The sequence below is a fragment of the Giraffa tippelskirchi genome, chromosome 2, assembly GCF_054371585.1.
Source record: "Giraffa tippelskirchi isolate mGirTip1 chromosome 2, T2T-mGirTip1v1.2.pri, whole genome shotgun sequence".
NCBI classification, from domain to species: Eukaryota; Metazoa; Chordata; class Mammalia; order Artiodactyla; family Giraffidae; genus Giraffa; species Giraffa tippelskirchi.
In genome coordinates, this window is record NC_137276.1 from 234,160,587 (window position 1) to 234,173,749 (window position 13,163).

The 13,163-nt window shown below is 46.9% G+C and overlaps 1 protein-coding gene across 1 annotated transcript in view; it reads left to right on the plus strand.

Moving 5' to 3' along the window:
- The window catches only part of GALNT15 (polypeptide N-acetylgalactosaminyltransferase 15), a 44,024-nt gene extending 43,324 nt beyond the window's left edge, over positions 1-700 (plus strand). The window contains exon 10 of the mRNA XM_081573278.1: positions 464-700. Within this exon, the coding sequence (XP_081429404.1) occupies positions 464-694 (231 nt within the window). The 3' untranslated portion in view covers positions 695-700. The remainder of the gene's footprint in view (positions 1-463) is intronic.
- The last annotated feature ends 12,463 nt before the right edge of the window (positions 701-13,163 follow it).

Below are 13,163 nucleotides of genomic sequence, written 5' to 3' on the forward strand. Positions count from 1 at the left end.
CCAACTTAGAATCTCAACTCCCACGAGCATCAAAAAGTCCCCCGGGCCCAAGCTGATGGTGTGTCAGCCACTGTGCCAGAATTTGACATCATTGGAGGTCATGCTACCCTGCCCACCTCAAGGGGAGCCTTCTGCTTTGCTCTGAGAGGCCATGAGAAAGCCAGTTGGACACCAAACGACCTGTGACCAGCCACTAAATCTGGACACTGCCGTGGGCTGCTCGATGGGCAAAGCTCTACATATTGTGGATGCTGTTTATGCTTATTCTGTAAAGGTTCTGTTAGAAACGCAGCTTGTTTGGCCAAAGCCCAAAGCACCTACAAGTCCTGCCCTGATTCTTCAAACACTTTGATTTGGGCATAATTATGTTGAGCACAATAACCAAGGAGGTGACATTTCCAGGATTCTATAATTCTCTGCTATTTTTGTGTTAATTATATTCCAATCTTCAATGTTTCTGCAGTCTCCTGGTGGCTCAGATGGTAAAGCATCTGCTTGCAACGTAGAAGACCCGGGTTTGATCCCTGGGTCGGGAAGATCCCCTGGAGAAGGAAATGGCAACCCACTTCAGTACTCTTGCCTGGAAAATCCTATGGATGGAGGAGCCTGGAGGGCTGCAGTCCATAGGGTTGCAAAGAGTTGGACACAACAGACTGACTTCACTTTACTGTACTTCAAAGTTTCTGCAGTTTGAACCTCCTCTTCTGTGAAACGTGCTCTTTAAACAGGGAAGTGTGTCCTTAGCATGGCTTTAATATGAGGATCTTTGCTGAAGCGGTAGTTCTTTGCACTGGAGAAGGCAATGGCACCCCACTCCAGTGCTCTTGCCTGGAAAATCCCATGGACGGAGGAGCCTGGTAGGCTACAGTCCATGGGGTCGCTGAGAGTTGGACACGACTGAGCGACTTCACTTTCACTTTTCCCTTTCATGCACTGGAGAAGGAAATGGCAACCCAGTCCAGTATTCTTGCCCGGAGAATCCCAGGGATGGCGGAGCCTGGTGGGCTGCCGTCTATGGGGTCGCACAGAGTCGGACACGACTGAAGCGACTTAGCAGCAGCAGTTCTTTGCACAGGTCTGGGATGTTGATACTCTCTCATCACCAAAGTCTCTACATTATACCAATATGCTATGCTCTCATGACATCAAAGCAGATCACCTGACTCTTCTTGGGTTAAGAACAGAGTCAGCTTGGTTACTTCACTCCCAGTGATAGTTTACAGGCTCAGCCCAAACAGATCAGCGTCATGTATGAAAATTGTTGTTGTTGTTGTTCAGTTGCTAAATCGTGTCCAGCTCTTGCGACCCCATGGACTGCAGCACACCAGGCCCCTCTGTCCTCCACTATCTCCCGGAGCTTGGGCAACCTTCTTGATGGCACTGTTGACCCTTCTCCTTTAGGAACTGGCCAAGGGTAGCAATGCTTAATGCTTCACTTAAGGCCCAGAAGAGCCTGAAAAGCTGTTTTTCAAGTCATGACTAGTACAGATGCACCAATGACCCTGTTCCGAGGGTGGAGAAGTATCTGTTATGGGGGAGGTGGGCAACTATTGGATTGCCCAACCCACGCAATTCCCCAACTCTAGCCACGTGGCTACACTAGGAGCCACCTGCTGCCTCTCCAGGACTCCAACCCCTGATTAGTTGCAGGAGGACACTTCACCTAATTGGGTCAATCAGCACACTCACCAATAATTTTCTACTGAGACTAAGAAATTAGTCTCTCTAGAAGAGACATAAGAGACAAGGTAAGCATCTATGAGCACTGGGCAAATCAGTTCATTGCTCAGATTTTCAGCTGTTCTCAGCCTCCTCTCTTCTCCTGGAAGAACCCACAGTATGAAGGCATGGAAATACCATCGACTATGGACAGAGGATGACAAGCTGCTAGAGCTGCTGCCGGAAGTGCTGGGGGGATGGCCCTGGTCTTCAGGGAGCACCTGGGGCCTGGCAGGCAGGTAGCCCCACGGAGAGGATCCATGGTGAGCCTCTATGTGTGCATACAGGCTCATTCGTGTCCAACTCTCTGCGGCCCCCTGGACCGTAGCCCGCCAGGCTCCTCTGTCCATGGGATTCTCCAGGCAAGAATACTGGAGTGGGTTGCCATGCCCTCCTCCAGGGGATCTTCCCAACCCAGGGATCGAACTTGAGTCTCCTGTGTCTCCTGCATTGGCAGGCGGATTCTTTACTGCTGAGCCATAGGAGTCTTCTGGAGATGATCCACGACCTTGGAAAATAGCCATAACTAACAGCCAACCGTGAGATTCTACGATCGGAAACCAAATCCTGAGAAAGCCCAAAATTAGATTCTCTCAATCCTAAGTCCCACAGTAAAGTTAAAACACAGTTAACTAAGAAAGAGATGCCAAATTCACCCTTCCACACCAGTCTGTGATAGTGATAGCCTGTTCTGGCCCCACCCACCTCTAGCCTTTCAGCCTCAGGGAGTGAGCAGCCGCCTGAGGGGTTTTGCCTGTGAGTGTTCAGCCGCCTCCGTCGTGTCCAGCTCTTTGCAACCCTATGGACTGTAGCCCGCCAAGATCCTCTGTTCATGGTATTTTCCCAGCAAGAATACTGCAGTAAGTTGCCATTTCCTCCTCCAGGGGATCTTCCCAACCCAGGAATCGAACCAGCATCTCTTAATGTCTCCTGCATGGGCAGGCAGGTTCTTTACCACTAGCACTGCTTTCTTTGCCTGTGGGTTTTCTTCAAAGATAAAAAGGTTGCTTTCTGATGTGGGGAAGGCCAGATGTGCCTGGGAAGTCACCCCCCAGGAGCAACCCTCAATCAGTGACTGACAAGAGCCGGAGTATAAATACCTCAGCTCCCCCACCTCTCCAGCAGGACAATTCTGAGGTGCAGATTCTATGCCATTTCCCAGTTTACTGTGGGGTTGAGCTCTGATCACCCAAATGGTAAATAGCTTGATTGGCTGCAATCCTTTCCTCACACTCTAACCTGGTGCTCTCTAAGCTCACCTTCCAGACAAATCACTTGCCCTCAAATCCTTATCTCCTTGTCTCCTAATAGGGAAATCCACCCAAGAATGCATGGCCTGTCCACTAAAAGTTTCTACCTACAAGAGTTAGTCTGCTCATCAAATTCCATTCTTTGCTTATCTATAGTATTACCACCCCACAAGCCAAATACCCCTACTCCCTTGGACTTAAATTTTCTCACCAAACTGCAAGACCAGCGTATGGGCTTCCAGAAAGCTGTGTCCCAAGGGAAAGAGACTGAGGAAGGGGCATGTGGTCAGCCCTTATCCGAAGCTTATCTAAAATATTAGATGTCCTTCCTCCTGGAGGACTAATGAGTGAGAAGTAGAGAGGCCACTCATGTTCCACTAACGGATGCTCCTCCTTGTGGAAACATGAAGCCTAGGGAAGCAAAGTTCCCCTGCAACGTAGAAAATTTCCCTCTCAGATTCCAGTTATTTTTCAGTAACTGGTACATACCAGTCTTAGAGGATATCAGGTATACTCTGTAAGTTAGGAGTAGAGAGCATGATAGCTCTCCAGAAGAAAGTGAGGGAGACGTACATACAAGGTGGGTATTGGGGAAGAGAAGGGTCAAACAATATCATGAACAGCTAAAGAGCAAGACGGTCAAAAACATATTCCTAGTGGGGGAAGGAAGGGTTACCAGAGGGATTTTCAGAATTGTGTGTAGTCCTCAGTCTAAAACTTGATTTCTATTTCCCCCAAACTTTCAGCCAAGCCTTCCACACAGACCAAGTTCTGTGTTGGAGGATGGGAATCAAGGAACTGGGCTGAGCCCCTATCCGGGACAGAGCCCAGAAAGAGCAGCCTTTGCAGGTCAGAAATAAAGTTTTAGATCCAAAAAGGCTGGGCCTCGGGAATCAGGGCGACACTGGTACAGAGAAGAATGGACACCAAGTCTAGCCGCGTGTCACCGCACAGTGCCAATCAGGATAAATGCACTTGGGTCAGATAGCATTTTAAAATTATAACTTAAAATTTTAAATTATATTTAGTATTTATTCTTTTTCTACAGAGGGCTAGATAGTAAATGTTTTTGGCTTTGCGGCTGCACGGTCTCTGCCCTGACTGTGCATCTCTGCCCTTGTAGCGCAAAAGCAGGCAGAGTCAACAATAGACAGATGCACGTGCCTGTATTCCAATAAAACTTTATTTACAAAAACAGGAGGTGAAGCCGATGTGGCTCACAGGCCTTGTTTAGCACCTCCTTCCAGCTGCAGAAGGAGACAAATGATAGATCCTTTAAAAACCGAAAACCGTTCCCAAAGCAACTGTGACTAAAGGTGGAAAGTTTAGAAATAGGGTGTTTTTATATTATAAATAACCAAAAGGCAAACACAAGAGGGGAAAAAACAGGATCTAATTGTAAACAGACTCCAATCCTTTTTAGAAAGAAATAGAAATAAACAAATGACTCATTTTTTTAAAATCAAAACATAAAACATTGACACTGTAGCTGTCAGCTGCCTTTCCCTGGAGGCACAGATGCCTCACGCCTTCCCTGTTGACAGGTCGGGCAAGGCCAGCTTCCTAAATGAGACCACGGGCAGCATCAACAAGGAAGGGAGGGGTGCTAAGGGGCAGAGTACCTCTCGGCATCTCAGCCAAGCCAATGGGATTCAACTGCAGGAACAGGTGAAAACTGACGCGTTTCTAGGTTACGGTGGTGAAGACACTCACAAAGGACAATGCACACCCTCCCTGCCTTCCCCCAACACGATTCCCTTGCAACTGGGATGTGGGGACAGTCAGATATGAGCTCCTGTGTGGAGCGAGAACCATGGCCTCTGAGTGTTTACATAAACTCTGATCCTTGGCAGCCCATTCAGACAGACTTCAGCACACAAGCCGAAGTCAAGCCAAGCAGAGGGTCTCCCAATAGCAGGGCTCATGGCCAGGCTGTACAAGTCCAACCAGCCTCCTTCCTTGTATTCCTGAACCAACATGAGCCCATGGAGTGTATGAAAGGACAGATCCAGGGGTACATCTTGCCTGGTGCAATCTACATTCAAAGCTGCCAGCCCGTCATGCCCTTTGAGAGCTGGTGCCCGCATGCCCAAGGCTGGCTCCAGATAAAATAAACAGCCTGGGGATGCCTCCTACCCACCCCCCTACACAGACATCTCAAAGCGGCCCAACCCCATCCCTGCTCTGCACGTCGCTGACCCTGCCTGTCCAGTGAGCCTTCATCAAGCACAAGGAACCGGCGTCCCCATTGCTCTGACCGTCCAGGTGAGAGGCACAGCTGAGCACGCTGACCTGCTGTGAGGAGGTCTTGTTTTATCCCCCCGTGCTGGTCAGATGCCTCTTGGAACGGGAGGATGAGCAACCAGTCTTCCTACTCTTTATTGGGAATGCTATTTTCTTCTCCTGTCAGCTCTTAAGAGTATCCTTAACCTCTCTCCACAGAGGCATGGGCCCATGGCTCTAGGCAGTGGTTGCTTTGCTGGGTGGTGGAGCTGTTACCATCTCCCCAAGGCTCCAGCCCTTGACAGGGACATCTCTGCACGGACCGTTTGAGCAAAGCCCTCTCAGCTGCTCAGGTCTCCAGCTCCCTCCTCAAACCAGTCTGCTACATCCTTGCCTCCCTACCCAGTTTGCCCGAGCCTAACAGGTGGGGCCCGGGTGGAAACATGGTTCCAGTTGCCTTACGATGGCCCTTGTCCAGCACCGCTAGTCCGTCTGACTCGTGGTGGAACGCTATCCCAGGCTAAGCAGCAAGCTTTCGTCAGCAAAGAGCCGTGGTCTGTGCTTCCTTGTTCCCCCTTAAAAGTGAGTGAGAGCGTTAGTCACTCAGTCGTGTCTGACTCTTTGCGACCCCATGGACTATAGCCAGCCAGATTCCTCTGTCCATGGGATTCTCCAGGCAGGAATACTGGAGTGTGTAGCCATTTCCTTCTCCAGGGGATCTTCCCAACCCAGGGATCAAACAAGGTCTCCTGCATTGGCAGGCAGATTCTTTGCCATCTGAGCCACAAGGTCTCCTGCATTGGCAGGCGGATTCTTTGCCATCTGAGCCACAAGGTCTCCTGCATTGGCAGGCGGATTCTTTGCCATCTGAGCCCCCAGGAAAGCCCCTGTCCCCCTTAGCACTTACGAAAGGGCTGGGTGCTCGACTCCATGGATTCTATCACAGAGGGAAAACCAGGAAGTGTAGTGCAGATGAATGATGGTTCAAGAGACTGGAGAAAAATCAAGTCAAAAAAACTTTCTACACTAACTAGTCAAGAGACAATAAGACCTCTGTGACAAACACACGTACCCATCGTCAGAAATAATAGTAATAACAGCCACAGGTGATAAATCTGTGCCTAACCCTTAACTCACACTATTTCCTGTTATATTCACAATAGGCCAACAAAGTAGGTACCATTATAATCCTCATGTTATATTATCCCATTCTATAGTTGAAGAAAAAAAGGCTTACATGGATGAAGCAATCTTCCCAAAGCCACAAAATAAGAAAGGGATGCAGTTAGATCATAAACCCTGGTTCACCTGGTTCCAAGGTCTTTATTTTTAACCTCCACATTGTATCGATAGCTTATGGTGAACAATGTTGGATTCGTGATCTCCAAAGAAGAAGATTTAGCTTTGGGACCAGGGACCAGGCTTGATCACTCAAGAGCTTTTGTGTAGCGGAGTTTTATTAAAGTGTAAAAAGGGACAGAGGAAGCTTCTGACACAGACAGCAGAAGGGGGACATCAGGAGAGTGGCCCCCTCACTAGTCTTATCAAGGCCTTATATACTTTTACCAGACCCACTCCCGCAACATACATCTTAAGATAACAAGATTAGTCAGAAGTTTCTTGTTAAGAAAAAAAAACATGTCCTCGAGCAAGATACATTGATGTCATATAATCATTAGCACAGAGCTTAAGGGAAAACATGAGTTGTTTTGTTGTGTAATCATTGTAGTAGATATAATGGTCATCTGAGTTAAATTCACCCATTCCAGTCCATCTTAGTTCACTGATTCCTAGAATGTAGACATTCACTCTTGCCATATCCTGTTTGACCACTTCCAATTTGCCTTGATTCATGGACCTAACATTCCAGGTTCCTATGCAATGTTGCTCTTCACAGCATCGGACTTTGCGTCTATCACCAGTCACATCCACAGTTGGGTATCGTTTTTGCTTTGGCTCCATCCCATCATTCTTTCTGGAGTTATTTCTCCACTGATCTCCATTAGCATATTGGGCACCTACTGACCTGGGGAGTTCATCTTTCAGTGTCGTATCTTTTTGCCTTTCATACTGTTCATGTGGTTCTCAAGGCAAGACTACTGAAGTGGTTTGCCATGCCCTTCTCCAGTGGACCACATTCTGTCAGACCTCTCCACCATGACCCATCCGTCTTGGGTGGCCCCACACGGCATGGCTTAGTTTCGTTGAGATAGACAAGGCTGTGGTCCGTGTGATCATATTAGCTAGTTTTCTGTAATTTTAGTTTCAGTGTGTCTGCCCTCTGATGCCCTCTCTCGGTGCCTACGATCCTACTTGGGTTTCTCTTACCTTGGACGTGGGGTATCTTTCCATGGCTGCTCCTGTACCGCGCAGCCGCCGCTCCTGTGCCATGCAGCCACCAAGACTTTCTTGAGAAACGCTGGGCTGGAAGAAGCACAAGCTGGAATCAAGATTTACAGGAGAAATATCAATAACCTCAGACACGCAGATGACACCACCCTTATGGCAGAAAGTGAAGAGGAACTAAAGAGCCTCTGGATGAAGGTGAAAGAGGAGAGTGAAAAAGTTGGCTTAAAGCTCAACATTCAGAAAACAAAGATCATGGCATCTGGTCCCATCACTTCACGGCAAATAGATGGGGAAACAGTGGAAATAGTGGCTGACTTTATTTTTTGGGGCTCCAAAATCACTGCAGATGGTGATTGCAGCCATGAAATTAAAAGAGGCTTACTCCTTGGAAGGAAAGTTATGACCAACCTAGACAGCATATTAAAAAGCAGAGACATTAGTCTGCCAACAAAGGTCCATCTAGTCAAAGCTGCAGTTTTTCCAGTGGTCATGTATGGAGGTGAGAGTTGGACTATAAAGAAAGCTGAGCACCGAAGAATTGATGCTTTTGAACTGTGGTGTTGGAGAAGACTCTTGAGAGTCCCTTGGACTGCAAGGAGATCCAACCAGTCCATCCTAAAGGAGATCAGTCCTGGGTGTTCACTGGAAGGACTGATGTTGAAGCTGAAACTCCAATACTTTGGCCACCTCATGCGAAGAGTTGACTCATTGGAAAAGACCCTAATGCTGGCAAGGATTGGGGCAGGAGGAGAAGGGGATGACAGAGGATGAGATAGTTGGATGGCATCACCGACTCAGTGGACATGGGTTTGAGTAAACTCTGGGAGTTGGTGATGGACAGGGAGGCCTGGTGTGCTGCAGTCCATGGGGTCGCAAAGAGTCGGACACGACTAAGTGACTGAACTGAACTGAACTAAAGTCTTAAAGATTGTTGTCATAACAACTCAGAGTTTAAGAAAAGAACATCTTGTGTGACTAAGACAAAGCAATGTAGGAAAAAAAAAAACAACGCTTGTCCCTTTCTCCTCCTTGAGGGCCCTGGACTCCTTATCAACCTACCTAAGGATTATCTCTCTCAGTATTGCCTCCTTTGTTTGTTACAATGACCTAAACAGGAACAAGTGAAAATAAGGATCAAGTCATTTTAGGATCTACCAAAATTTAGTCAGTTTAATGAGTTCGGAAGCAAGTAAAAGAATAACCGGCTCCCAGGGGATGATGAAATGGCACTCTTCAGTTATTTCACATGCCCTATTCAAAGGCAGGTAGTTGCCTATTGGCTGCAATAGCTCACAGACATCTTGGTGCCTTCCGCTTACCGTCCTTGTTGGCTTTGGATTCTGGTATCCATCCCTTCATGGTTACAGGATGTCCGTCACGACACCTACCGTGACGTCCTTGCCCTAGCATCCCAGGTAGGAAGGAAGAGAGGTTGCAGAAGGATGCTCTCCTCCAACATCTTTGTCTCTGTTAAGAGAGAGCTTCCCCTGACCTGCCCCCCACTCCCTATCAGTAGACTTCCCTCTGCCTCATTGGCCAGAACTGGGTCACACAGTCACAGAAAGTCCCTCACAAAGAGGAGAGGGCTGGGCACCCTGCCACTCAGAGCTCACTGGGGCTCTGCCAGCCGGGAAGACGGGAGGTTGACGGGGCCAGGGCCTGTGTCTGCCGCTGAGACAGCGCCTCTCTCAGGCAAGGCTGGGCTCTGCTTCTGTTCTTCATCATTATGAAATGAAAACTGCCGGACCCTGAGTCCAAGACCTGCAAAACCCTGTGCTCATAACTCCTGGGTGTTGTCCAACCAGCTTCTGCCCCCACCTCACAGTGTGGGGGTGGGGGGATTCACTGGGCCCTGCCACACAGATCCCACCCTCCGCCCACGGGGGCTGCTCACCTGCTGAGAGGCGAAGGTGTGTGATCTCTTTTCTTACACGCCTTCTGGAAAACACTGTGGCCCTGAGCACCAACCCGTAAAACTCTTTCCCTTTATTCGTGTCTCTGAGAGGCAGGTTTCTATTCGCTTTCTAAAAGAAAGATAAACAGCAAGTAAGTACAGCTTCTGAAAGTGAGGAAGCAATGTCCCTTGGGGTTTATAATGACTTTCCTCCTGTTTTGTGTATCATATGGGAGTGTATGATATAGGAATTTGTTTGGGGGATTTTATTTAAAACAACATTTTCAGCCTGCTAACTCATCTGCTCCTCATGAGTGGGAGAACTCATTACATGGCAGTTGCCAAGGGGCCTCTGGATTTCCTCAAGGCTTTCTCATAAGATAAGTGCTTAAGACAAAATCCTCTAACCCTTTGGTCCTAATCCTCATCTTCTTTGTACAGTGATGAACCACAGAAGGTGCAGCGTCTGCTGACATCCACAAGGACTGAGTTGGCAAAGTGAAAACCTTTCTGTGCTCTGACAAGTTTCAACGGCTGGGCTTTAGGAGACCTGCAGAGCTCACAGTAAAGCTTCTGAATGATACGTTTACTGTTAGTGTCCCAGATTATACTGCTCTTTCCAGAGTGAATTCTAGACACTTCAGGTCACGTTCCAAATTAAAAAGAGCCAAGTATTTCTTGAATCTCTATTATGTACCAAGGACACGGCTAGGTCCTCATCCCGTGTATTTTGGGGAAGCTAAGCTTGGATGACCTTGATGAGCCAGCCATGAATCAGAAAATTGCAAAACATCATCTTCGCTGCCTATTATGTCAGCGCAGACTCAGATGGAGTTGGATATGTACTCTCTGGTTTCTGGGAAGGCAGAGCTATTTCAAAAACAATTCCAGGAAAGTAAATGAACAGGCTTCTTAAGTACACTTGCCAAGTGGGACACAAAATAGACTTACATTTGTAAATAATTATTTTTCCAAAATTGCCACAGCAACAGGCCCAGCAACCAGTGACTCTTCAAATACCTATGTGTGATGTAATAATTCACCTATATTCAAATAATTCCCAGGTGTTTCTCCAGCCTCGACTCCTCCGTTGAATCTCAGATTCATTCATTCAAGCACCTTCAATCTTTCCTACAGTTCAAGTGATCTCGCTAAAATGCTTCCCTTGATGGAATCCCTCTATGGCTCCCCCATTATTTTCAGAGTAACGCCATGGGTCCCCAACATAACGTGACTACAACCTCCTTCCCAGCCTGGCCTTTAGCCTCTGGACTCACCAGCTGCCACTCATCCCACTGTCTCCAACACACAGCCCCTAATACAACGCTCTTTCTTTTGTACCTGCTTTTGCTTTACTGTTCCCTTTACCAAGAATGCCCTTTTCTAGGGAACTCTCCTTCATTGTCAGTAGGAATGTAAGTTGGTGCAGCCCCTTCCTCAGAAAACTAAAAACTATAGGATGCTGAGGAAAGAAATTGAAGAGGACACAAACAGATGGAAAGATAGACCATGTTTTGGATTGGAAGAACGAATATTATCAAAAATGACTACACTACCCAAAGCAATCTACAGATTCAATGCAATCAAATTACCAACAGCATTTTTCACAGGACTAGAACAAAAAAAGATGAGTGCAATTGTGTGGTAGTGCGAGCATTTTTTGGCATTGCCTTTCTTTGGGATTGGAATGAAAACTGACCTTTTCCAGTCCTGTAGTCACCGCTGAGTTTTCCATATTTGCACTCATCTCACACGCTAGTAAAGTAATGCTTAAAATTCTCCAAGCCAGGCTTCAGCAATACGTGAACCGTGAAGTTCCAGATGTTCAAGCTGGTTTTAGAAAAGGCAGAGGAACCAGAGATCAAATTGCCAACATCCGCTGGATCATCGAAAAAGCAAGAGAGTTCCAGAAAAACATCTATTTCTGCTTTATTGACTATGCCAAAGCCTTTGACTGTGTGGATCACAAGAAACTGTGGAAAATTCTGAAAGAGATGGGAATACCAGACCACCTGACCTGCCTCTTGAGAAACCTGTATGCAGGTCAGGAAGCAACAGTTAGAACTGGACATGGAACAACAGACTGGTTCCAAATAGGAAAAGGAGTACGTCAAGGCTGTATATGGTCACCCTGCTTATTTAACTTATATGCAGAGTACATCATGAGAAACGCTGGGCTGGAGGAAGCACAAGCTGGAGTCAAGATTTCCGGGAGAAATATCAATAACCTCAGATATGCAGATGACACCACCCTTATGGCAGAAAGTGAAGAACTAAAGAACCTCTTGATGAAAGTCAATGTGGAGAGTGAAAAGGTTGTCTTAAAGCTCAACATTCAGAAAACTACAATCATGGCATCTGGTCCCATCACTTCATGGGAAATAGATGGGGAAACAGTGGAAACAGTGTCAGATTTTGTTTTTTTGGGCTCCAAAATCACTGCTGACTGTGATTGCAGCCATGAAATTAAAAGACACTTACTGCTTGGAAGGAAACTTATGACCAACCTAGATAGCATATTTAAAAGCAGAGACATTACTTTGCCAACAAAGGTCCGTCTAGTCAAGGCTATTGTTTTTCCAGTGGTCATGTATGGATGTGAGAGTTGGACGGTGAAGAAAGCTGAGCGCCGCAGAATGGATGCTTTTGAACTGTGGTGTTGGAGAAGACTCTTGAGAGTCCCTTGGACTGCAAAGAGATCCAACCAGTCCATCCTAAAGGAGATCAGTCCTGGGTGTTCACTGCAAGGACTGATGCTGAAGCTGAAACTCCAATACTTTGGCCACCTGATGTGAAGACCTGACTCATTGGAAAAGACCCTGATGCTGGGAAAGATTGAAGGCAGGAGGAGAAGGGGACGACAGAGGATGAGATGGCTGGATGGCATCGCCGACTCGATGGACATGGGTTTGGGTGGACTCAGGGAGTTGGTGATGGACAGGGAGGCCTGTTGTGCTGCTGTTCACTGGGTCGCAAAGAGTAGGACACAGCTGAGCAACTGAACTGAACTGCAATCAACTATACTTCAATAAAATAATTTTTTAAAAAGAGTTTCCTTTTCTCCTCATATCAGCTTGTTCTTATCTGTCATGCATGACAGTTCATGTAGCATCTCCCCCGAGAGTCCTCCCTAAGCCCCAGGGCTGGGCTAAGCACCTGTCTTCTGGGGAGCTGGGTATGTAGCTCTGCCTGAACATGGACCACTCTGTACTGAGATGATCAAACACGTGTCTCCTCCACTAGTCTAGAATTTCGCCCATATTTTTACCCAGAGTCCCTAGCACAGTATCTGACTCTTGTTAGAGACGTAACACACGCTTGTTGAACTTTAAGGGGAAATGATAACAACGTGTTTGTGTGTGTACCTAATAAAGTAGAGTGAATGCAAAAAAAGTTATAGAACTTCAATTTAAGAGCTCTTATTTGAGGTCAAATTTAAGAAGACTTTGGGAACTTCCCTGGTGGTTCCGTGGTTAAGACCCCACACTTTGACTGCAGGGGGCATAGGTTTGACCGCTGATCTGAGAACTCCCACATGCTGTGCAGTGTGGCCAAAAATATATGTATATATTAAGAAGATGTTGTCCTGATTACTTTTTAGTCTTCCAGTCTCTTTAGATTAGGAGGCAAAAATTCTAAATAAGCTGAAACAATGTTTTAAAAGAATTCACAAGTCTAGTTCGTTGGAATCAAACTTTGCCAAAGGAGTATCGTCTTTAAAAAAAAAA